This window comes from Ascaphus truei, chromosome 19 (genome assembly GCF_040206685.1).
Source record: "Ascaphus truei isolate aAscTru1 chromosome 19, aAscTru1.hap1, whole genome shotgun sequence".
In the NCBI taxonomy this organism is placed as follows: domain Eukaryota; kingdom Metazoa; phylum Chordata; class Amphibia; order Anura; family Ascaphidae; genus Ascaphus; species Ascaphus truei.
The window spans coordinates 6501932-6528854 of record NC_134501.1 but is presented as its reverse complement, the minus strand read 5'-3'; the positions used below and the strand labels follow the sequence as shown (position 1 = coordinate 6528854).

Sequence of the window (26923 nt, the reverse complement as noted above, 5' to 3'; positions counted from 1 at the left end):
GTATGTCAAATGATTTCGCCTGAAGTTGTTTGCTACTGTAGTTACGGTAGTGTCAGCAGAGATTTCAATTAGTTCAAGCTGATAGCAAAGAGGTTTCAAGGCATAAATTCGACTGTCCCGTCTTGTTTCACTCAATGGTTTCACTGTAAGATTAGGCACATGGTGCATTAGAACTTCCCAAGAATGTGCTGAAGCGGAGAAATACAGATAAACTCAATGTACTAGGTCACAGAAAGACATTGCCTCCTAGCAAAACAGTTGGCAGCATCATTAACAACTAAATTCAAAGAATGTGAACTGCAAGAAACAAACAAAGCTCGTGGATTAACATTTATCATCCGGGAATAGATATACACACTCGGTTAAGTGAAAAAGAGGGGTCTTTTATACCCTTTATTGGATATACTGTACTAAAAATTGACAGAACCCAGCGTTTTGGGGTGTTATGCCTTCCTCAGGTGAAAAGGGATATCTTGTGCTCTGTCGTTCTTTTGTATATCCAAAAAATAGTCGTACAGACACTCAGCACGTGAGAAATACCCCTAAAAACCTTCTTTCTTCAACAGAAATCAGAACAAGAATGCAGGGCAGGTGTATCATTCTCTGGACTCGTGGACTAACCCAGGGGTGCGAAAAGTGGGGGGGCGCACAAGAGTTTTCAGGGGGGGGGCGCAGCGATTGCCGAGGCCCAGCGCTGTTCCCCAAGGCATTTAAATTAAATGCCTGGAGATCGCGTGAGGCCTCTGAAATGTCTCCTACCTTGTCTTCGACGACGCGTCGCCATGACAACGCAGCATCAAATGACGCTGCCGAGTCATGTGACAACATCAACGTAACATCACGTGACACTGCGGCGTCATTTGATGCAGAAGACAAGGAAGGAGGGGGGTGCGAGCTTGTAAGGAGAGCAGGCAGGGGTGCGCAGGGGGGAAAGTTTGTGCACCCCTGGACTAACATAACATTCTTTGTGGCACGCCATTTTCTTTCCCCCTCATATTGCTTCTATTCTCATAGCCTGACCCCGTAAGTTTTCAATTAGCAGTGACAACTTTTCTAACTGGCGAAGGATAGTGCCCATTATCAGCTGTCTCCTGTAGTGGCACCAATCCCAACAAATGTTCCTTTAGGCCACATCTATAGCGGAACGCGCTAGCTTCCGCGCTCCTCCGTGATGTTGCGTCGCACTTGAAATACAAACTTGTTTGTATTGCGAAGTGCATGGTGCATGTGCAGACACTATGCGCATATGCATTGGCGTCATAGTGTTTGTTTTGGGGCGAGCTACATAGCTTGCGTCGTATCCTGCACAATGGACGCGGCCTTATGCAGACAGGCTTACAATTACCAGTGTCTGAAGCTACATCCACAAAGCAAAGGATCATGGTTATTTGTTCAAGATGGCCGCCCTCTGGTGTACAAGCTAGAATAATTGAGACGTAATTGGCAGCCTGAGCAGATGTTAGGATTTCTTCTTTAATGGTGTTGGATAAATCAGAATCAGTTAATTGTATATTTCATTGTGTAACTTTAAGGAATTCATGTTTACTACTGATTTTATATGACGCAACGCGCTCTACACCTGTTCCAGTATTAGCTGCTTTGCTATTGGCTATACATCATGGAGAGGGCGTGTTATATACCACGTACACATCCTCTCGCAACCAATCCCCCGGAAGAAGCGTTCTAGCGAAACGTACGTCGGGGTGGTCTGTTCCGCGTCCTCTCTCTGGCCTCACAGACATCTGGCAGCCTCCATTACACTTTGCGAAGATTGGTCTCAAGCGGCTAATTTGTCGGGACATTGCCAAGCGGCTAAGTATAAGATAACAGCCGTATCTCCTTCTACCCTCTGGGATCATTCCATCCATTTCTTCATGTATATTTAACATGTGGACTTTACGGTGACACCCTGCAGTCCCTCGTGCTTTTCTTTGCTAACACGCTTTACCTTGGACCCGTTTTCCAGCCATTTTGCACTTTCTTTATTATTGATAAGATAATACAGTGATCTCTGCTATTACTACCAATGTCTGGTTTCCACCTCAGGGCTATTTTTCCTGCAGTATCGGGAGATGTTTTGTTCCACTGATGGTTGTTTTGTATGACCAGCCGGTCTGGGTGGTCTGAAGCAATTACTTGCCTCTTTCCTCCCCTATATCTTGCTAGCTACATGTGCACTTGAACCCCATTCATTTCAGCTCCAGAGCCCCCCTGATTCAGCACTAGAAACGCAAGGGTGCCGGTAGCCGCTCCGCTTGGCTTGAAGGGTTCACATTATGGCGGCGTTTCATAGCTCCCACGTCCTGCAGTCCAATAGGAAGCTGTGACATCAGCCGGTTCAGCTTTCTATTTGGCCCATCTGACGAGGGAGCTTTAAAATGTAAACCCCAGCTAGCTCAGCCAGAGCGGCTAAGGGCACCCCCCACAGAGGTAAGTATCTCCGGAAGCAGGGGGTCCATAGAGTTGAAATTAATGGGGTTCATCTCCGGAGACCCCCTGTTTCAAACCTGTGTTAAAAAATTAAAAACGCCATGAATTGCTCCTTTAAATGAAGCATTTGAATACCTTAGACTCAGCTACTGTCCCACAGTCACTCCTATCAACCACTGTGACCAAGCACTGCCATCTACTGCACTTATTCCCTCACCTGCTGTCTCTGCAACGCTCCCTACATACCACTTAGATTGTAAGCTCTGCGGGGCAGGGATCTCCTTTCCTATTGTCTGATCTTGCTTCTTGCACTTATTGTGTTATAATTCCCTGTACTGTCTCTTTTGTAAAGCCCTGAGTACATTGTGGGCACTACGTAAAGATATACATACACACAAACATAGAACTGTGCTTCTAAATATTGCTACTCTATGTGGTTACATCATGTACATCATTAGCTAGGTACATTTTTATTTATAAAAAATGTGTTACCCGGAAGTAATACATTGAGTTACCTCTCGTCTCCACGTGTGTCCTGGGCACACACACCATTGCAGTGCGCTGACAGGAGTTTGTATTACCTCAACAAATGGGAAGAGTATTACGTTATCTCTGCCATTATTTTCTGAAGACTATTTAACATGCTACTAGCTACCTTCAAAGTAATAGATTGATCTCCGTGAAACATTAGCTATTATGATAGCAAAGCCTAGTTATCTCACTGGAGATGTTTAATATCCCACATAGTGCAGTTGTCTTTGATCAGTTGCCAAAGCAGACCGTACATACGAGATATCAGTTTCAGTAAGTGTAGGCAGGGCCGCAGGGCGCGTACCCGAGGCTCAGCGCTGAGATTTGTTGAGCAGGAGCGGTAGAAGGGGCTGACAAATTGTTCAGTGGCGGGGGGGGGGGGCGAGCCCTAACTCTTGACCTAGTGGGATTCGGGGGGCAAACTGTTGACATGATGGTGGTCCAGGAGCCCTAACTGCCAGGCGGGGCTGGGGGGTCCCCGCGCTCTCCCCCCGGCAATCAGTTTCAATGCTGTGGGGGAGAACATGGGGGCTCTGTAAGCGCGAGGCTCGGTGCAACTGCACCGCCGGCACCGCCATCAACCCGGCCGTGTGACCGCGGACCTGGGACAGCTTTCACCCCCTCCCGCCCCCCTGCGATTGGCAGTTCTTCTTTAGGGGTCACAAGTAATAAATAACCCATTCAGATTGAGGATATGGCCTATGAACCTTAACCCTTTGACTTCCAGAGAGCCACGCAAAGCATTGTCATTGTAAAACGTGCAATAAATCGCTTTGCATTGAAAGAAGGAGCGGCCCGGTGAGTAAAGATGCTGAATCTGTAAACGGACAATGACACTAAGTGAAGCCGGGGAACCTGGTTCAAACCCCAGTGTCAGCTCCATGTGACCTTGGGCAATCACTGTCTCCCTGTGCCTCAGGCACCAGTAACATAGAGTGTAAGCTCTGCGGGGCAGGGACCTGTGTCTGTAACATTCCTATGTGCTGCGTACCGCGCGCTGTACTGTGATTGTGACTCTTTTTTTTTTAACCCCACCTTTTATTACCTGGATGGGAAGCAGGGTGCCCCCCGGAGCCAAAATGTGCTGTTTTCAGCTCCTGGAACCTCCTGGTTCCTGAGATAGCACTGAAGACAGCGCCGGTGAGTCCCATCCATGGGGTGGGGTGGCGTGGGGTTGGGGGGGGGGGGGTGAATGGCAGTTTAAATCTCCTGCGTCATGCTGCCCAATAGGAAGCCACAATTCGTTGCGGCTTCCTATTGGCCGCCTGACACAGGTGCTGTAAAGACCAGGAAGTTCCGTCCCTACCTATATTTTGGGAAATAGGGGGTCCCCGGAGCTGGAATTACAAAGCCCTGGGGCCCTTCATGTTCTGGTGTCTAGTGGGGGGACATTGTTGCTTTAAAGCAGCAATCCAAGGTGACATTTTTTTAATAAATATTTTTTCTCCTTTAATATGCGCATCAATACAATCCACACAACAATAAGTGATTAGCTAAGTTGCCGATCGATTCATTCACCTGTGATCGATCGACGAAGATTCGGCTCCAGGGTTCACTAAATGGCTGTCAGTGCAGCAGAAGAGGACAAAAGATGCCAAGTTCTGTGGGGAAGATCATGTGACCAGGCAGTCACTAGATACAATTGGTGCACTGCTAGAGAGAAGGCAGGGCTCAAAAAGGGGTGTACCCGAGCCTGTTTCAAAAAAAATGCTTGTTACATTATAATACATTAAAAATGTCATTCAGAGTTGTGTGTGTTTTTTTTTTAAATGCTACAAGTATTTTCTCCTAGTACAGAACTGATTTATTTAAAAACACACACACAGAGGATATTGCTTGAACGCCAGCTTTACTTTGCATTGAAAGGCTAAGCTCACCTAGGACTCTGTCCTGCAGAGGGCCCATTTGAGCAGAGAGCTTGGAGCAGGTCTCAGAGCCTCGGATTGCTGTCATGGGAGCAGAATGCTACGGACAGGTTGCACATGGTTGAGCTGCCAAGTCTCAGGGATATCACTGACAGGTCAGCCCTTTGCACACAGTCTATACAGTAAGCCAATTCAGCCCAATAAAGCACTCCCTCTGCTCACCATTGCACAGTTTCATTGAGCATTCCCTTGTCATCCACAGGAACCTCTATGTAATGGATCCATACGGAAAGAGCGGAGCACTGAGCAAGTCTGTCTCCCCCCCTGCATCTCAGAGGTAACAGCCAACAACCAAACCAGGTGAGAACCATTGTTATCACTTGTGACAACAAGGCGTGTATATATATTTATTTTCATCATGTGAAATATCTATGCATGTACAGTCTTACATTTATTTTAAATGATTCATACAGTATGTTATAGAACAATTCATGTGCTACAGCAGGATAAACTCCCCGTATACAGAATTATTTTAAACATTAATTGACATGAACATGTTTGCAGTGTATGCATATAACACACAATTACCATACTTTACAAATCGGATGTATAAACAGTTGATGGGCAGAACCAAAGATGCCTAAATTATTATTCTTCCATACACTAGCTGTTATTTTTCTAGGTTATGTGGTTCAAAGATTGATGTCTGACTTAGAAACGATCATATCCATTGATGTGTCATTAAATTATACATAATGCATATACGCTGGATCACAACATGCAGAAATTCAGGAACGCATCCATGTATTTCACCGCACTAGACGCGAGGATAGTGCTAACACAAGCCTCTTCACAAATGATAGGAAGCCAGATGTACATTTGGGGACATTATCATCCATTTCTCCAGTAAAACCATCAGAGATACTTTTTCTATGGGTGCAGTAATGTTGGGAAAGTAATGTATGCGAAAGGTTGTTACACATTATCCGTTGTTTTAATAAATCCTCTGTTATGCAGAATCACAAGCAATCAGAGCCTTCACACTCAGACATATTAACTGCTATTTTATGATGGGGTTTTGGCTGTGATGAATGAAAATGTGGACTATTTGTTTCTGTGGGGTATTTTAATATGGACTAGTATTCTCTTTATCCTACAAGAATAATCTTACTTTTACTAGTAATTAACAGTCTAATGTAACCTATCCCAGGTAATATTTTGTTTACACTTAATCAATGTAATCTTGTCTGGGTGAATAATTGTTTATTTTCTTGTACAGACGCCTAAAAAAGTGTTGATGATAACATGGGTATTGTTTGCATGGGACAATGTACTGTAGATGATGTAAGAATTGTGATACAATGTAATGAATGGTACTTTCTTCCAGACAAAGAGAACTGGAATGGAAGAGTTGGATGAGAATGGATGGGCGCCAATGCACCATGCGGCATATAGAAACCATGTATCACTGGTGGAACGTCTGGTTGAGACTTCAGGGCCAGGGCAACTTGAGACAAGAACAGGCGACAATGTTCAAAATACACCTTTGTTAATAGCTGCTTCATGTGGAAGCCAAGATATGGTCAATTTATTGGTTAATCTTGGTGCAAACATTGCATTTGTCAATAGGCAAAGCCACGGAGTCATAGAGATTTGTGCACTTCATGGTCATCTGGATCTCCTGAGATATTTCCTTCATCTGTGTAATCCCAAACTCAATGTATGCAAAAGGTTGGTCGCATTGTTGGATTCTGACAGTGAAGAAGATATTCTCAGAGCATGTTCAGTCATCTGTGAATTGGTAAATCAATCAGTAGGTGTAATGAACTGTCATATTTACAGCTTCTTAGCTGAAGGGCTGGTTTCTGGGTTGCTCAATGTGCTTAGGAAACACCTTGTTGATGATGTAAAGAAACAAGCATTAAATGTGCTGCAAAATATAGTGAGAAATGGAAATGTTAAGAGACAGATCTCGGAAAATGATGGATTTCAGGTACTGGTATCTCTGGTTCTGAATGGATCAAGGCAGCTTCTTTCAGGTTTGGTTGATGCAATCTGTGAATTAGCATCTGAGAAAAACTTTGCTGAAGCACACTCGGCCAACATTATCCCAGCACTAATGAAGGTGGTTTCCAATGCAGACAAAGAGAACAGAGAGGATATTTTGCTGCCGGCTTTAAGGGCGATGGATTTCCTAGCTACGGTTTCACCAATCTGCAAGGATGCTATAGGAAAACAAGCAGGTCTCCTTCGAGTTTTGGTGAGGCTCTTTAAGGAATGTCGAGCAAAACCCCTGTTGATTACATGGGGTGATACAGTAGGAAGCATCGCTGAGGAGAACACAAACAACCAGAACATCTTTATAAGTGAGAATGTGGGGTCACACCTCAATCAGATGTTAAAATCCCAACACAAAGAGGTGCAGATGTCTGCTGTGAAAAGCCTGCACAGGTAAGGTTCATATAGTATATGGAAGCATACTTTTTATTAATTTAATCATAAATGAAACACTAGGCAAATTAAATCGAGATAACTTTCTAGGTGTAACCTGTGTTCCCTCGTTTGTTCCTAATAGTTTGGTTTTCTGGTAATAACACAGTTTTCTCTACAATGTGTTTGGTGAAAGGAGCGGCCCAATGAGTTAAGGCGCTGACTCGGATAACAATGAAACTAAATTTTAAAGCAGGGGAACCTGGTTCAATTCCCAGAGTCAGCTCATGACCTTGGGCAAGTCACTTTATGTCCCTGTGCCTCAGGCACAAAAACATAGATTGTAAGCTCCACGGGGCAGGGACTGTGCCTGTAAAACTCCCATGTACAATGCTGCTTACCACAGACCATACTCCAATTGTGAAGCACTTTAAATCCAATTGGGAGTAAAGCCTTATATGAAATAAAGTTATTATTAAATAGCAATTTTACAAACATGTTGCTGGTGTACTATGTTCAATGGAAAATTAATCAGTGGGTTACTGCTTTGACAGAGAAGGGTTTGTCATCTTTAATGATATTTTGTGTAGAGCACTAAATGTCCATTTTGAAGAAAAATACTGATTTATTTAAGTTCATAAAGAATGTGGGGAATAAAGCAGAGATAAGTTCATTAACTTATTTATTTGTGCAACAAAAGCACACCCTGCTCACACTGTCTGCTTATCTGTCATCAGCATAGAATACATTTAATAATATGTATATAGGAGCAATCCATGCAATATCCTACATGTGTGTTTAATATAAATCCGCTCTGCAGTATTAGACAATACTACATTTTTCTTTTTAATTCAACTCTTAAAGCCATTTTTAGTGAGTTTTAATATACTGAGCATCCAGCAGTGCAAGATCTTTCCAACTCTTTCCTGTTTGTGATCATTTGTTGTCAATATTCCCAAAAATTTGAGCTGCAAACTATAACAATAGATAATGTTACCCTAGTAATATAAGAATATATTGTAGCTGCTGAGTTACACTGACTGAAGGATTAATTGAAACTGAAAGACAGAAATTTAGGGAACCCTGGGAAGCAGGCTCTTTGCTGATCGATCATCGGAGAACAAATCGATTGGCAGCTTAGCTAATCAATCAAGGTAATCAAAGGCAGCATATATTAAAACAAAAATATATATATTTTTTCTCTAAAGTGCCGCTTGGATCAGTGGCGTAGCAAGGCGTGTGTGGGCCCCCGGCAAAATCTTGGTATTGTTTGGCCGCGCATGCGCAGCCACTAGAGAGTGGGGCCCCCCAAAAGCGCGGGCCCCCAGCCTTTGCCGGGCTGCCTGGGCTATAGCTGAAGACCCTGGCTTTTATTGCCTCTTAGGAAACTTCCTTACAAAATAACACAGAAATAAGTAGTATACTCTTTAGCAACAAGAGAAACCCTTTTACACAGAAGCAACATTGTGAAGTGACGCTGCGTAGGAACAAAAGCTAAACCATGTAACCACGATATATTAATGTCATATGTTGACTTTTCCCTACTAAATCAGAGTTGTGGAAGGAAATTTGAATGCACAGAAGACTATAATGGAATCAAATGGAATGACTCCTCTAATACACCTGCTGAAACGCAGCCAGTCGCAGCACTCGCAGGAAGCCGTGGCAGAGACCTTGTGGGCGTTAGCAGGAGTGGAAACTGAAACCCAGAGAACTGTGGCAGCAAGAATAGGTCAGTACTCCTTACTATCTTGTTACAGATTGGTGCTCAGGTGTACTGTACATATAGCACTGCAGGACGCCAGGTGCTATGAATCAAGTTCCCCCGATTACATGCAGTAAAGTGAGTACAAAATGAGTACTGCCTTTTTGCAAAAAGAATGTTAAGTCGACACTTTAAAAAAAAATGTGTATATTGAAAAATGGGAGGGGGGGGGGTGTGGAATAAAAATTGGAGAATGTTCGAAAATGTTTTTTGTTTTTTTTTTAAATTAGAAAAAAATTTGAAAAATTCCCAACAATAACAAATGAGAACATTTGGGATTCTTTGAAAATTTGCAGAAAAAAAAAATAATAAAAAGAATATTTGAAAATTCAGGAGAAAAAAAAGAAAGAAATGGAAAAAAAAAATGTAGGAATGTTCAAAATCGAAAAACTCAATTTTGACACATTCCCCCTTCTCTAGTCGTGGGCCGCTCTGGCAGTCAAAGGGTTAGTAAATGCCCCCGCCATGACCAATCAATCATATGCTGCAAGAGGGTTATTAATGCAGTTAGCATTGGTGCATTACTGACTCTTCTCTCATGTAGTCCACCATATATCAGGGTTCCTAAACTGGTGACTCGCAGGTAAATACAGCCTGTGAAGGACCTACGTGTGACCCTCGGAATTTCTGCTCCTGCTAATTTCACACCAGTTGCTTAGGCATCTTCGTGCAGTTGTTCTCACTGAAACTCACCTGTAAATTAAGGTAACATATGGTACAGGTGTTATAGATGCTTTCATTGTATCTAAAATTACATTACAATAAACTTATGGACCTTCTAGCCCTAAATGTTTTCTGATCTTCGGAGAACTCATTGTTATACATGACATACAAATGTTCTTTCGTCATGCCAATAAAGCTTATTTGATTTGATTTGATTTGATTAACAGATCTCCAATTGTGCAGTGTAAGGCCTGGCACATAGAGGAGCAAACAGCGCTGAGCCGCGCTCCTGCTCTGCCTCGCCTGCTCCAAAATGCTGCTTTTTCCTGTACTTGCAGGCGAGGCAGTGAGCGCGCTCAGGGGGCAAGGCGGAGGCGGGGGCAGAGCAGAGGCGGAGCGGAGGCGTGCCAGGAGGCGGAGCGGGAGACAAGGCTAGTTCCTCACTCCCATTGGATGTGAGCGGTCACGTGACCGCTCACATCGCTTCCCCGAGTGGCAAATTTGAAACCTGCCTGTCTCGGCAAAGTTTCTCAGCCTCCGCACGCATCAGCGCGCATGTGGAGGGAGAAACTATAGCCGCGCTGATGACAGATGCAGGGGCTTTGTGCATCTGCTCAGCGCGGCTCTGCCCGCCTCAGCGAGCTTAAAACTCACTATGTCCCAGGCCTAAATTTGTACAATTGCTCTTTTTTAGGTGTGCATTTGTTAGTTGAGTTGCTGGGATCCCACTCTTACAAACTCCATCTAGTTGGAATCAAAGGACTGAGTGTTCTTGTGCGAGGCCCATATGACTTGAGGAATGCTGTTGCGTCAGCCAATGGAGGTCACCATCTGGTCCAGCTCCTGAGATCTCCCAGCGAGGATGTAGTGCTACGTGCAATCCAAGCTCTTCAACACATATGCCTGTGTGTCGGTATGTGCATTACAGATACACGCAAATATTGTATGTCAATCTTTATTTATATAGCGCGTCACAGCAGTAATACACGCGACATAATAATATAACGCACAATAACCGCTTCAGACATAAAAGTAACATTAGGAAAAGGAGTCCCTGCCCCGAAGAGCTTGCAATCTAAGCTGGGCTTCCCCAATTCAGGGCCAGTTCCTTAAAAGGGTGCAATCCCACATAAGATCAAAATTAAATGAATGACACTTATGTATTTCAAATGTTAAAAATTGAGGACTACCATTTTTTGAGAAGAAAAGTATACATTTTGTCATGGAAATGTTTGTGGACATGAATGGAGGGAATTAACAGCCCCCAACGATCCCGATATCCTGTCGCCCTATTGGACATTGGACGGACCATTGCTCGAATTAATCTGATGGAACTGAAAAGGTTTAGAGGGAATTGGGATGAAATGGGAAGGGATTTCCACACAGCTTTTGAGCCCATATTTGCTAAGCGGTGCTAAGCTGTAAAGCACCTTACAGCCAATCCCCTAAAACAGGATGTAAGGCGCCTTACAGCTTAGTAAACATGTCCACTGTCGCAGTAGGAGAAAGCAAGTGAAGAACTCCCTTGCCCTTGTGCAATATAATCAATTAGCACTCCCAACGCAGTTCACCGGCATACAGCAGGATTTCACACAATGACTTGTTGGGCGCCAAAGGTGTATGAAGGTATTAAACACATTGAAACCCTCTCTAGCTTTGCAGGCGGCATTGTGATACAACACTGGGCATCCCAGTCTGCAGATAAACCACGCACAGGTGCAGCAACCGTTTTATTATCTCTTCAGGTTATATTCCTCATCGCAAAAACCAGACGGCAGTCGCCAATTCCAGAGGGCTGAAGTTTTTAACCGTGTTAATGACCCATTCGCAGTCGGAATTTATCCAGGTGGAGGCGGCGCTTGCCATAGCAGCCGTGGTGCTAGGTAAATCCGTTACACAAAGTAAACCACTTTGCGTATTATGTTTGTTCTTATTTTTTATTTTCTCTTTCAAGATCTAGATGATGCTATGGTACTTTATTGAGTGGACGGGAAGGACGTCACCTGAACTGACCTGGCCCATTCAGTGAGCAGGGAGGTGAACCCAGTAGAAGGAAGTTTGGCCTGACTCCAGCAGTCGGCCATGCCCCCTACTCCATGGCATAGCTGTCCCACTCCCAACAGTTCCCCGTTGCTGTCAGCCCTGCTTCTTCAAGGCATTACATCGAAGTGACATTTGAAAGAAAGCATCATTGCACTTTACTGCAGGGGCGCCAACTCCAGTCCTCAAGGGTCACCAACAGGCCAGGTGGCTCAATCGGTGATTTTGACTGAGCCACTGATTGAGCCACCTGTGCTGAAGCAGGGATATCTTGAACACCTGACCTGTTGGTGACCCTAGAGGACTGGAGTTGGCCACTCCTGCTTTACTGGTTTAATGCCAACTCAAATTCCAGCTGTAATTATAGGCGCAAGCTAATTATTAGGCGAACGCCTATATAATTGTGAGAGCGTGAGAATGCTCTTCCCTTTTGATTGCCTGTAAATATTCTCCTTCGCTGCCTGCACTACAGTCTGGAAAGCCACTTAACTTCCATACGCCTTCTCGTTACTTTCCCTTATTTATCTCCTCGTTATCTAAATCCGAAATCCACAGACTGGGACGTAAGCTTAAATCAATGAAGCTGTTTCTGACCAAAGACAAGACGCCCCAGGGCGACATCCAATGTGCAAAATTATATACGGCAGTTAAATACTTATCTGTTTTTCTTCTCATAAGTGAAGGTCACTTAGTTAAATTCTTTGGCCAAAGCATTATAAGCTCGCAAACCGCCCCAAGGTATCCCGCTCTCTTGCAAGTTCTAAACCTATCGGCAAACGCTCTCTTCACCTCTCTCATGGAGGGAGAAATGTCTCAATAGACAGGTTGCTGACAGGTGCATCACAAGACCTGCTATATAAAGGGTAGGATGGGTGATCTTAAAAGCAGGGAGGAGGGGTCGCACCCCCCCCCAAACAATGGTTACCAATGAACATTTACAAGCACACACAGTCCCTACAAGCGCAGAACCCAAACACACCACACCATATATATTTGTGTCAAAAGGATTGCTACTGGGACTGTGATTGTCACACGTCTACATGGTGTGGTGGGTTTGGGTTCTGAGCTTGCAGGGACTGTGATTGTCACACGTCTACATGGTGTGGTGCTTGCAGGGACTGTGATTGTCACATGGTTACATGGTGTGGTGGGCTTGGGTTCTGAGCTTGCTGTGACTGTGATTGTCACACGGTTACATGGTGTGGTGGGTTTGGGTTCTGAGCTTGCTGGGACTGTGATTGTCACACGGTTACATGGTGTGGTGGGCTTGGGTTCTGAGCTTGCTGTGACTGTGATTGTCACACGGTTACATGGTGTGGTGGGTTTGGGTTCTGAGCTTGCAAGGACTGTGATTGTCACACGGTTACATGGTGTGGTGGGTTTGGGTTCTGAGCTTGCAGGGACTGTGATTGTCACACGGTTACATGGTGTGGTGGGTTTGGGTTCTGAGCTTGCAGGGACTGTGATTGTCACACGGTTACATGGTGTGGTGGGTTTGGGTTCTGAGCTTGCTGGGACTGTGATTGTCACACGGTTACATGATGTGGTGGGTTTGGGTTCTGAGCTTGCTGGGACTGTGATTGTCACACGGTTACATGGTGTGGTGGGTTTGGGTTCTGAGCTTGCTGGGACTGTGATTGTCACACGGTTACATGGTGTGGTGGGTTTGGTTCTGAGCTTGCTGGGACTGTGATTGTCACACGGTTACATGGTGTGGTGGGTTTGGGTTGTGAGCTTGCAGGGACTGTGATTTGTCACACGGTTACATGGTGTGGTGGGTTTGGGTTCTGAGCTTGCTGGGACTGTGATTGTCACACGGTTACATGGTGTGGAGGGTTTGGGTTCTGAGCTTGCTGGGACCGTGATTGTCACACGGTTACATGGTGTGGTGGGTTTGGGTTCTGAGCTTACAGGGACTGTGATTGTCACACATCTACATGGTGTGGTGGGTTTGGGTTCTGAGCTTGCTGGGACCGTGATTGTCACACGGTTACATGGTGTGGTGGGTTTGGGTTCTGAGCTTACAGGGATTGTGATTGTCACACGGTTACATGGTGTGGTGGGCTTGGGTTCTGAGCTTGCTGGGACTGTGATTGTCACACGTCTACATGGTGTGGTGGGCTTGGGTTCTGAGCTTGCTGGGACTGTGATTGTCACACGTCTACATGGTGTGGTGGGTTTGGGTTCTGAGCTTGCTGGGACTGTGATTGTCACACGTCTACATGGTGTGGTGGGTTTGGGTTCTGAGCTTGCTGGGACTGTGATTGTCACACGTCTACATGGTGTGGTGGGTTTGGGTTTTGAGCTTGCTGGGACCGTGATTGTCACACGGTTACATGGTGTGGTGGGTTTGGGTTCTGAGCTTACAGGGACTGTGATTGTCACACGGTTACATAGTGTGGTGGGCTTGGGTTCTGAGCTTGCTGGGACTGTGATTGTCACACGTCTACATGGTGTGGTGGGTTTGGGTTCTGAGCTTGCTGGGACCGTGATTGTCACACGGTTACATGGTGTGGTGGGTTTGGGTTCTGAGCTTACAGGGACTGTGATTGTCACACGGTTACATGGTGTGGTGGGCTTGGGTTCTGAGCTTGCTGGGACTGTGATTGTCACACGTCTACATGGTGTGGTGGGTTTGGGTTCTGAGCTTGCAGGGACTGTGATTGTCACACGGTTACATGGTGTGGTGGGTTTTGGTTCTGAGCTTGCAGGGACTGTGATTGTCACACGGTTACATGGTGTGGTGGGTTTGGGTTCTGAGCTTGCAGGGACTGTGATTGTCACACATTTACATGGTGTGGTGGGTTTGGGTTCTGAGCTTGCTGGGACTGTGATTGTCACACGGTTACATGGTGTGGTGGGTTTGGGTTCTGAGCTTGCAGGGACTGTGATTGTCACACGGTTACATGGTGTGGTGGGTTTGGGTTCTGAGCTTGCAGGGACTGTGATTGTCACACGGTTACATGATGTGGTGGGTTTGGGTTCTGAGCTTGCTGGGACTGTGATTGTCACACGGTTACATGGTGTGGTGGGTTTGGGTTCTGAGCTTGCTGGGACTGTGATTGTCACACGGTTACATGGTGTGGTGGGTTTGGGTTCTGAGCTTGCAGAGACTGTGATTGTCAGACGGTTACATGGTGTGGTGGGTTTGGGTTCTGAGCTTGCTGGGACTGTGATTGTCACACGGCTACATGATGTGGTGGGTTTGGGTTCTGAGCTTGCTGGGACTGTGATTGTCACACGGTTACATGGTGTGGTGGGTTTGGGTTCTGAGCTTGCTGGGACTGTGATTGTCACACGTCTACATGGTGTGGTGGGTTTGGGTTCTGAGCTTGCTGGGACTGTGATTTTCACACGTCTACATGGTGTGGTGGGTTTGGGTTCTGAGCTTGCAGGGACTGTGATTGTCACACGGTTACATGGTGTGGTGGGTTTGGGTTCTGAGCTTGCTGGGACTGTGATTGTCACACGGTTACATGGTGTGGTGGGTTTGGGTTCTGAGCTTGCTGGGACTGTGATTGTCACACGTCTACATGGTGTGGTGGGTTTGGGTTCTGAGCTTGCTGGGACTGTGATTGTCACACGGTTACATGGTGTGGTGGGTTTGGGTTCTGAGCTTGCTGGGACTGTGATTTTCACACGTCTACATGGTGTGGTGGGTTTGGGTTCTGAGCTTGCTGGGACTGTGATTGTCACAAGGTTACATGGTGTGGTGGGTTTGGGTTCTGAGCTTGCAGGGACTGTGATTGTCACACGGTTACATGGTGTGGTGGGTTTGGGTTCTGAGCTTGCTGGGACTGTGATTGTCACACGGTTACATGGTGTGGTGGGTTTGGGTTCTGAGCTTGCTGGGACTGTGATTGTCACACGGTTACATGGTGTGGTGGGTTTGGATTCTGAGCTTGCAGGGACTGTGATTGTCACACGGTTACATGGTGTGGTGGGTTTGGGTTCTGAGCTTACAGGGACTGTGTGTTTGTTTCAGACCGACCTGATGATACTCTCTGCACTATCAATTCAGCCACAATACTTTTTTTAAATGTAACCCTAATACATAATAAGATATAGGAGGTTAGAATGGTGTAATTTATACTTAATATCACTTTATACTGTTCCATGATTATTCTTAGAGGTGGCTGTGCATTGTCAGCCTAGCAGAAAGGTCTCCTAACATCAGCCATGGGTCCTTTCTTTCCTCCCCAAAGCAACTATGTTTGAAGTTAGAGAAATATTTACTTTGCAATATTAATCACTGTCCAGTTTGTTATGGCCAGTATTGTCCTGGCGTAATAAAGCATGAAATGCTTGTTAATGGGCAGCAGCCCTCGAAGATATTGATTTGTGGCAGCTAAGATTGCTTTCTCCTTTGAACAAGTGCACACATGCCTCTTGCATTGTTATTTATTCAACTTTGTAGAATTAAATACACTTTAAATGGAGAATTCAAAAGTGCATACTGTAATATTTGTCACTTGTGTACTGCACTACTGAACATTGATACAAATTATATACAATATATGTTTCTAAGAATATGTTTGTGTATTTATAACTAACACACACTGAGTGATGTCGCTCACACTACTGTACAAACAATAAACAGTAACTAAACCAGAACCTAAGTAAGTCAAATACACAACAAGATGTAATTCATCTAAGAACTGGTGGTGCTAAGGGATGAAAGACTATATAGTGACACAGAGACAGACAGAATCCCTCTAACAGCACTCAAATATAAACCGTAATAAAAAAAAGAAATATAAAATAAGCATCTAAAGTCAGAATCAGAAAATATAAATGATTTTAATTGAACACACAAGAACTAACACTACAATTAAAAAATATACAAAAAAAACAGACAACCAGATCTCCAAAATGAAAAATGGAATAGTGGAGCATTTCGTGGTAACATTTTTCACAGGTTTAGACATTTTTTCCTTTTTTCATTTTGGAGATCTGGTTGTCTGGGTTTTTTTTGTATGTTTTTTAATTGTTAGTGTAATTTATTGTGTGTTCAACCAAAATCATTTATATTTTCTGATTCTGACTTTAGATACCGGTACTTATTTTATATTTCTTTCTTTTTTATTACGGTTTATATTTGAGTGCTATTAGAGGGATTCTGTCTGTCTCTGTGTCACCATGTGTATTTATAAGTAGAACAGAAATAGAGGTTTGGTCTGTTCTGTTGGTGGAATAATAGTGTCTGGCCTGGGCTATTCTCATGTTTATTAAAAGTAATCATAAGTGAAGACAATGTAAAGGTTGAAGGAATGGGGAATAGAAAAATACATAGTTATAGTGGGAAATCTGAGCTAATTCTCACCCTGGCCTGCCCAAATAATTGCAGACGTCAGAATTACAACTTGCATATGTCATGTTATCGTGTGCATGCAGCAGATGGTGTTAAATTAGCATGATTTTGTGCATACAGTATTTAACACTAGTTTGAAAAGGAATAAGGGACATTCATTTCTAGGTCCTCCTAAATCATTGACTGTGGCCTAGATATCGTTTTTCTGATTAGGGTACAATAGGTAAAATAGAATTTGAACCAAGATAGAACTGACCAGTGCACCCGGTGCTGTGTGATTTTGGATGTCCTATAAATGTATTGTTATGGTATTTGTCAAGGAAACAGTGGAAACTTGGACCAGCTCTGCAAGGACTCGGGGTTCAGTTATGCTCCCATCCTCCACCTGCTGCATTCAACTAATGAAGAGGTTCACCTATTGGCTGGTGCTGCCTTAGCAACCTTTGCTTTCAACAGTATAAGTCAACAGAAGGAGATTGTCCAGTCCGGAGGAGTCACATGGGGCAACTTTAAGCCTTTCTTGCAATCAACCAAGCAGAGCTTCAGGGTTCATGCAGCTTTTCAGGTAAAGAAAATATCTTCCATTGTGACAATGTTGACCCTGGCAGTGCACAAGAGAAGTTCTATGGTCGACTGGCCCAAGCATGTCTCCTAATTGACTGTGGTACGTATATTCGTTGAGATGCCTAAGTAAAGAATACTAGATTTACTATCACACAGGTGACGAGGTCAGTGGGCAAGTATGCAAGCAGCCAAGAAGGTTTATGGTAAATTGCCATGAGCTTTTATGATGGACCAGTGAAGTGGACAGATTATCTGGCCACCTCACTGATCTGTCACAACATCTCATAAAGATCAGGAACCCATGATAAACTCCAAACTCAGGACTTTTGCTCAACTTATCGAGAGAGTTTACATGTTATCCACAATGTTTGGGTATAATTCTTACTCAAGCTTAAATCTGTCCGCTCTGCTTTTCTTACAAAAATGTTTTACTCAGCAACTACATATTTAATATTAGCATTTGGGAGAAGTTTAGATGGGGTTCAATTTCATGTCAGATTGGAACTGTGTGAATTCTTCAGTGTCGGGTGTGGCTTCCTATTGTTAATATTGTCCCGGGACATACCAGCGGCATCTTTCCAAGTGATTATCATGGGAACCAGGGGTGAGATTAACTCAGATCAGCTCCAGAAACCCTCTGTGCCCTTCCAATGTTAGAAAATGTACTGTATGCATTCAACTTTGAATGCACCTTTAATGTTCTGCTCACTTTATTGTTGCATTTCACTGTTAGCGTACATATAGTGTCCTGTTGCCTGGGCCACCAGAAGTCTAGCGATTTGCCTACAGTACGTTTCTCTAAAGGTGGCTCTTGGTTTTACGGAGGCCAACAGCTTAACCACAAGGCCGATCCTCCTCTTTGCAATATAAATCATACCATCAGCTATCTCAGCCTTCCACAAGTGAAATAAAGCGGATGTTTCCCTGTGTGACGAACGTTTTTTGTTTGTTTTTTTGCAGTTGGTAGTTCTGGCGAGAATCCTCCCCGATAACGAGCCTTTGCACACCTGTGCTACTGGAATTCAGGATCTGGTGGCCATGCTGGAGACTTCAACATCCAATGATACTCTTGCACTGGCTGCAGATTGTGTGGCCCGACTATCACATACCCGGGCAGGTAATGTTTTAACCCCTTGATATAAAGGTTGGTTACTCATAGTCCTCTTCCTGTACGCTGCCCAAATTGACTGTCTATGTTTAACCCTTTCACTTCCATTGCAAAGCAGCTGGGTGATGCAGAAGTCCAGTAGTTCTGCTTACAGGATTCTCAGATACAGGACTATGCTAAGGATGTTCCAGTCCCAAGAAGGACACCCATTACCCTTTACCACTATTTCTCCCTGTGCCCCATAAAGTCTTTCCTTTACCCAGCTATCTTCCGGCAGGGCCAGTAGTGAAAATGGAAAATATCGGGACACGTGTTCCCCAATCAGTGCTCAAAACGCAGGAAATGTCAGTTCACGTTGGAAAAATTTAGTAATTGGAAGAGTACATTTATAGAAAGTACATATATATATATATATATATATATATATATATATATATATATATATATATAGAATAAACCATGTAAACAGGCTCCTAATAGAATTCAAGGAAGTCAATGTGCTCCTATGTTGAGGGGAGAAAATCACTTATAGCACCTGATGGTATGTCCGCTCCCTCGTGGACTAATAATCTTTCTCTTCTGGAGCTAGACACTTGAAGAAAGGAACAAGTCCATAAGTATAATGTGTATGAAAAATGACTCACGACATGTTAGAGTAGCCGAAAATCGCGTGATTTCAGCCCAGGCAAAGTAGAGGGAATGGCATCCCATGGGGGACAGGTTAGGCCAGCGGTGCGCAAACTGGGGGGGGGGCTAGATTTTCAGGGGGGGCACGGCAGTTATAGAGGTCCCACACTCTCCCCCCACGCATTAAATTAAATGCCGGGGGGCCACGCGAGGCCTCTATAATACACTTACCTTCCAGCGACGCGTCGTCCAGATATCCCGACGCCATGGGGTCACGTGGTGTCACGTTACCATGGCGGCATGATGTCACATGACCCCACGCATCATTTGACGCCGGTCGAGTGGGGGGGGGGGGCGAGGCTCCGAGGAGAGCAGGCAGGGGTGCGCACGGGGAAAAGTTTGTGCACCCCTGGGTTAGGCGGTGCACAGCGTCTCAATGAGAACTGAATGACGGAGGCTGGAACGCTCGGCAGTTGTAAAAAAATCTTTTAATGGCTCCCCCGCTACATTGTATCACACGAACATTGTGAGAAGCCTATGACGCGTTTCGCTCATGCGTGTGTTTTGTCCAGTAGTGAAAATGGCCCTGTCCAGAGAAACAGGGCAGCAAACAATGTGACGTGTGCCATCTGCACATGGTTTGTGACCTGTTAAGACCCTAACTTTCCTGGTCCCATCCAGGTTCTGCCTCTGTTCAAAACGGAGTAGCAGTGACTGGGTGGATCCCGTTGTGCAATGTAACAGCCGGCCTGCATCTCCCAACCATTTCACCTGTCACCATCCTCAAATGGGAGGCTTAAAAGTGAGACTGCCCTTTAGAGGCTCACACGCCTACAACCACACACCTCCTTATGCCCGTGCCTAATACTCTTTGGTACAATCATACTGTACCATATAAAATAACTGTATAGTTAAAGGTTTCTAGAATATTTCACCTAGTCCAATCAATGAGGGATCTTAAACCAACATGGTTAAAAAACAAACCATGTCCTTAATAATATCGAGCTGTCATCCACTGTAAATTAGGAAGACTCAGAAAGTTTCAATATTTGAATTTCCCATCTGAATTGTAACAAGTTGAAGTGGCAATGACCACCTGGCCAATACCTGGTAACAATCCTGTCTCCGCATCTCTCCCTATTAGGACTCCCCGCTGCCATGGTGGCAATAGATGTCGTCGGCTTGCTATGCCAGCTTCTCTCCAGTCCCTCAGACCAGGTGCAGGGCTGTGCTGCCATTGCCTTAAGTTACCTAAGCTTCAATCACACGGCAGAAAGGCAGCTGCTGAAAAGGTACCACCCTCCCTATTCAGTAAAGTGGGAAGCAGGGCGACGCGCAGTTAATGATGTCTCAACTTCCATTCAACTGACTAGGAGCTGGCACATCATCAACTGTGCGTTAACTAGTGTCCCGCTTTATTCAGTAGGGGTCACTGTATGAAAGATTGTTATTTCATGTATTGTGCATATCAGATAGAAAAGATGAACTGGCACTCACCTGGTAATAAGCCTGAAGAAGAGGTTCGGAGGCCCCAAAATGTTGCTTGGTTATTAATGTAAAAAAATATATATATATATACTGTATCTATCTATATATCTCATAGCAAACTCTTCATTTCCAAAACAAGTTTTTTTGTGTAAGATGTCATTTTATTATATAAAAATTGTAACTATCTTATTTACACAAAATACTACAGAAGTAAAATGCGCAATGGCGGTGTTTTAGCGCTGGCTGTATGCATGTGTTCCTACAAACCTTGGCCCAGTGGCAACATCTGCGTGGGCAGCAAATACTTCCATTTCATGCTGGCACGTACAGTACTTCAAGTATGTGATGACAAATTGTCATTTTATAAGCAAATATTGGGAAAAAAATTGGGATGGATTTACTGAAAATACTGGTTAAACCACACTCTGGGGCCTATTCAAGTAGCTTCAATAAGTGACTTAACACTTGTAAAGTGCACTTTACAAGCGATTTTGGATGTGTAGCTATTTAGAAAGCTATGGGAGGAGGGGAGAGGAGAGACGGGAGAGGGGAGAGGGGAGAGGGGAGAGGGCTTAATCTAAAAGGTATCTCCAGTTGTATTGTTTCTTTGATTAAGGTGGTGTTACTGTGAAGAATCACCTCTGACACAGGGATTTTATTTTAGCAAGCATTATGGAAAGTGATATTTTGGAATAACAGGAGCCACTTAACATGCATATTATAATATGTTGTAATGTCTGTGTTTTACCGCAAACTTCTCCACTTTCCTTAGAGATCAACTAACAGTGTCAGTTTTGTGTCAAAATCATTCCAATCACCATAGCAGATTTATGATAAATGTATGAAAATATTACACTGTCTTTGATGTGTAAACTTTAAGTTTTTTTAACAGGTGTAGAGAGGAACCTCAGCACATGAAGGTTTTACTTTACTACAACAAGAAACACAAGTGGTCCTCATCTTTTCTTGAACGATGGAAACATATCAGAGAGCTGGGCCTGCCTCCCATCAGGTATATATCACCTTACATTATTCACATACGTTACGTGGCGTTAGTGAGCTTGTTCATAAATGCTGTATTATATGTTAACCTGGAAATAATAATCACGTTTACAGGGCCGCCAACAGGAATCATGGGGCCCAGGACAAATGAAAGGAGCAGCCCCCCCCCCTACCCCCCAAACCCATAGCGCACCTACCACGAAAAAATATTTTTTAGCACTCAGTCACCCACCCAGTCACAAACGTCTTTCAAAGTCCCTGTCATGCTTTTCAAAAAGAGCCATGGCGCTATCAAGATGACGGAAAGCTTCAAAGAGAATTTTTGAAGTTAGGCCTTCAGGCTGTTCGATGGTCTCAACCTCATCCTGCACATCATCTTCTTCTTCTCTCTCCTCTTAAAGTTCCAGAAGATCTTCATTGCTGAGGGGCTCAGAATGGGACGCCAGAAGTTCAGCAACATCTTCTGCCTCCACTTCCCGCTCTAACTGCCCTGCCATCTCTACAATATTTTCTGTAACATTCGAAATCATCAACTAAGTGTGGGTATACTGTACTTTTTTCCAGGCCCCTTTAATTGTTGTTTCCTTTATGTCTTTCCAAGCATTTCTTACAGTTTTGATGCAATCCAAGATATTGTAGCTTTTCCACAATTTCTTTAGGACCTCTTGCCCTGTTCCCTCTTCACTGTCTATTGCAGCAATACACTGACTGAATGTTCTTTTTAAGTAGTTCAACTTGAAGGTGGCTATGACACATTGATCCATGGGCTGCTGTATTGAGGTGCTATTCGGTGGTAGGAATTCCACTCGAATGTTAGGGTTCAGCTCATTTAACCATCGAGGGTGGCCAGGATAATTGATGACGAAGGCTACCTAAAGGATCACATTTTTAATGTGGATGAGACTGGTCTGTTCTGGAAAAAGATGCCTGCATGAACCTTCATCGCAAGAGAGGAGAAAACAATGTCTGGCTACAAGCCAGCTAAAGATCGAATAACCCTTCTGTTAGGTGCCAATGCTTCTGGTACCTTAAAGCTAAAGCCTATACTAATTTATCATTGGCAAAACCTGAGAGTTTTAACGAACTACGTAAAAACTAGACTTCCAGTGCATTGGAGGTCTAATAGAAAAACATGGGTGACTGCAGCCCTCTTCGAAGACTGGTTTGACACCTGCTTTGTACCCCAGGTGAAAGCCTATTGCAAGGACAACAATATCACTTTCAGAATTTTGCTCCTTGTAGACAATATTCCTGGCCATGCTTGATTGTTAACTGAGCTAAACCCTAACATTCGAGTGGAATTCCTACCACCGAATAGCACCTCAATACAGCAGCCCATGGATCAATGTGTCATAGCCACCTTCAAGTTGAACTACTTAAAAAGAACATTCAGTCAGTGTATTGCAGCAAGACAGTGAAGAGGGAACAGGGCAAGAGGTCCTAAAGAAATTCTGGAACAGTTACAATATCTTGGATTGCATCAAAACTGAAAGAGATGCTTGGAAAGAAATTAAGGAAACAACAATCAAAAGGGGCCTGGAAAAAAGTATACTCACACTTAGTTGATGATTTCGAATGTTACAGAAAATATTGTAGAGATGACAGGGCAGTTAGAGCGGGAAGTGGAGGCAGAACATGTTGCTGAACTTATGGCGTCCCATTCTGAGCCCCTCAGCATCTGGAACTTTAAGAGGAGAGAGAAGAAGATGATGTGCAGGATGAGGTTGAGACCATCGAACAGCCTGAAGGCCTAACTTCAAAAATTCTCTTTGAAGCTTTCCGTCGTCTTGATAACGCCATGGCTCTTTTTGAAAAGAATGACAGCGACTTTGAAAGAAGTTTCAAAGTCAATGCAATAATTTCGGGGGGTTATGCCTGTTACAAAGAAATCTACAGAGAAAAGAAAGAGCTAAACTTCAAACCTTCTTAGACAACTACTTTTCTAAATGGTCAGCAGCACCCAGTCAATCTCCTAGACAATCTGCATCCACTGAAAGTCCACCTTGAGCATCGACATCAGCCCCAAGCCCTACTCCTACTATTATTTCTACTTCAAGCTGTCCATCCAAATCGCCAGCAAGAAAGCGTCTAGGCCTTGATGACTCGACTTACGAAATACAGCAGAAATACAGTAGAGGATATGCCCTCTCCTTCATCCTTCCAACATCATTTTTACATAATTTTTCGTTCATCCGTTTCTCATCTGCCAGCCCTAGTGAAAAAAAATCAGCTGACATTAAAGATTTTCTTTCAATAAAGCCTATTGTATTTATTTTGGTCACAAATGCGTTATTTACATCAGTTCTGCACGTATAGGACGATTGCAGTACAGTACATGCATCGATAAAGTGAACCACTACCTTTTTTCCACTTAAGTACATTTTCACTTTACATACATGCTCCGGTCCCACTGCGTACGTTAATGCGGGGTATGCCTGTGTTACATACACGCTCCGGTCCCATTGCGTACGTTAATGCGGGGTATGCCTGTAGTTACATAGTTACATACACGCTCCGGTCCCATTGCGTACGATAATGCGGGGTATGCCTGTGTTACATAGCTACATACACGCTCTGGTCCCATTGCGTACGATAATGCGGGGTATGCCTGTAGTTACATAGTTACATACACGCTCTGGTCCCATTGCGTACGATAATGCGGGGTATGCCTGTAGTTACATAGTTACATACATGCTCGGGACCCATTGCGTACGTTAATGCAGGGTATGCCTGTAGTTACATAGTTACATACATGCTCCGGTTCCACTGCGTACGATAATGCAGGGTATGCCTGTAGTTACATAGTTACATACATGCTCTGGACCCAATGCGTACGATAATGCAGGGTATGCCTGTAGTTACATAGTTACATACATACTCCGGTCCCACTGCGTACGTTAATGCGGGGTATGCCTGTGTTACATAGTTACATACACGCTCCGGTCCCATTGCGTACGTTAATGCGGGGTATGCCTGTAGTTACATAGTTACATACACGCTCCGGTCCCATTGCGTACGTTAATGCGGGGTATGCCTGTGTTACATAGTTACATACATGCTCCGGTCCCACTGCGTACGTTAATGCGGGGTATGCCTGTGTTACATAGTTACATACATGCTCCGGTCCCATTGCGTACGTTAATGCGGGGTATGCCTGTGTTACATAGTTACATACATGCTCCGGTCCCATTGCGTACGTTAATGCGGGGTATGCCTGTGTTACATAGTTACATACATGCTCCGGTCCCATTGCGTACGTTAATGCGGGGTATGCCTGTGTTACATAGTTACATACATGCTCCGGTCCCATTGCGTACGTTAATGCAGGGTTGTGCCTGTGTTACATAGTTACATACACGCTCCGGTCCCATTGCGTACGTTAATGCGGGGTATGCCTGTGTTACATAGTTACATACATGCTCCGGGCCCATTGCGTACGTTAATGCAGGGTTGTGCCTGTGTTACATAGTTACATACACGCTCCGGTCCCATTGCGTACGTTAATGCAGGGTTGTGCCTGTGTTACATAGTTACATACACGCTCCGGTCCCACTGCGTACGTTAATGCGGGGTATGCCTGTGTTACATAGTTACATACATGCTCCGGTCCCACTGCGTACGATAATGCGGGGTATGCCTGTGTTACATAGTTACATACATGCTCCGGTCCCACTGCGTACGTTAATGCGGGGTATGCCTGTGTTACATAGTTACATACATGCTCCGGTCCCACTGCGTACGTTAATACAGGGTATGCCTATATACATATTTCCTTTTCTATTGATGCTTCTTTCATCTTACTATGTTCATCAACCATCCAGAAAGTGTTCTACGAGATCTACAATCAATGGCAACTCCAATCAAGGTTGTTTTGCTATTACTATACTGATTTAACTTTTTCAGTATTAGTAAATAGTACAGTTAGTAAATTGATAATATTCTAAGTTTTTAGATTGTTATCTTCTATGTGAATATTTGAGGTATTAACTGCAATATGCAAAGGTTATATATGAAAAGAAGATTACAAGTGTTATTGGAAGATGTTCTGTATTTCCATATATCCTATTTCTAATATTAATGTGGAATATTTGTTGTACAGCTGTGAAATCAAGATGTATCTATCTAGACAATAGTCTGGATGGATCATTCAGGTATCCAAAATATTGACACAACAACGAATATGACCCCAGCACTCCTTATAAAACCAGAATTAATATGGTGAAAGGTGCAGTGGGGAAAACAATTATAGAACACAAATTGATTAACCGGTGAGCAATTGACCTAAGAGAGGCCAATAGACCAGTGGGTCCCCTACATAACAGCCCTCAGTCCCACTATGATTATACACTGACTGTATGAACCAAACATGAAAAGGTAGAGCTAAGAGATAGGGATAATGATATGTATACATTAAAAACACTTGTATTAATTGTATTGTATGTCTTTATTTGTATAGCGCCATTAATGTACATAGCGCTTCACAGTAGTAATACACGTGGTAATCATATACATAACAAATAATATAATATAAATAACAGGTCGTGGGAATAAGTGCTTCAGACAAACGAAACATTTAGGAAGAGGAGTCCCTGCTCTGAGGAGCTTACAACCTAATTGAAAATAAATAAAATTTAAATAAAGTTAAAATAAGGGGTATTAAAAAACTCCCCAAAGCAAAAAATTTCACCCACCATAACTTCAAATGTTATAGTAAACCTACCCAGCTTGAAAAATTTGCAAAGCCAGTACAACTAACCTCACACTGATGAGACCCATCAAGGTTGAAACATGTCTGTGAGTGAATTGACTGGCTTTGCATCTAATCCCATGCTGTGCTTAAAAGCTGTGTGAACAGCGATGCATTTACTTACATGGGCTCCGTGTAAATGGCTTTTCAGGCAAAAGCTGACACGTGTGCTCATTTGCATGTCATTTCCCAAAATCCCTTGCTGCGGTGGAAGCACTGTATGCTGGGTGATAATGGTTGAAAGGAAGGGTTGCAGACCTGTCTAAGACATGTGAATGAGCTCACAAGTGATATTCTTTATTGGCTGTATGCTAACGGTGGAGGTTTTTTGTCGCCTTTTTCGCCCACCATA

General features: G+C 43.9%; 1 protein-coding gene across 2 annotated transcripts; it reads left to right on the top strand.

Moving 5' to 3' along the window:
- The first annotated feature begins 4936 nt into the window (after window positions 1-4936).
- On the top strand, window positions 4937-24053 carry LOC142469768 (ankyrin and armadillo repeat-containing protein-like). 2 transcript variants are annotated; one of them, XM_075576387.1, is made up of 10 exons: window positions 4937-5186; window positions 6214-7277; window positions 8810-8988; window positions 10379-10597; window positions 11430-11567; window positions 17356-17600; window positions 18560-18716; window positions 20479-20626; window positions 21715-21834; window positions 23779-24053. In XM_075576387.1, the coding sequence occupies exons 2-10, from the start codon at window positions 6229-6231 to the stop codon at window positions 23798-23800; spliced, it is 2277 nt and encodes a 758-aa protein (XP_075432502.1). In that variant the 5' UTR covers window positions 4937-5186; window positions 6214-6228; the 3' UTR covers window positions 23801-24053. The 2 variants fall into 2 exon arrangements, with proteins under 2 accessions (XP_075432502.1, XP_075432501.1); XM_075576386.1 differs by lacking the exon at window positions 23779-24053 and adding an exon at window positions 21939-22083.
- Window positions 24054-26923: the final 2870 nt, after the last annotated feature.

Excerpts from the sequence above, each read along its gene's own strand:
- LOC142469768 (XM_075576386.1), top strand. The coding sequence starts at position 6,229 with ATGGAAGAGTTGGATGAGAATGGATGGGCGCCAATGCACCATGCGGCA. Across the intron at positions 17,601-18,559 it reads GGGTTCATGCAGCTTTTCAG|TTGGTAGTTCTGGCGAGAAT; the intron begins GTAAAGAAAATA and ends GTTTTTTTGCAG. Across the intron at positions 21,835-21,938 it reads CTGGGCCTGCCTCCCATCAG|GGCCGCCAACAGGAATCATG; the intron begins GTATATATCACC and ends TCACGTTTACAG.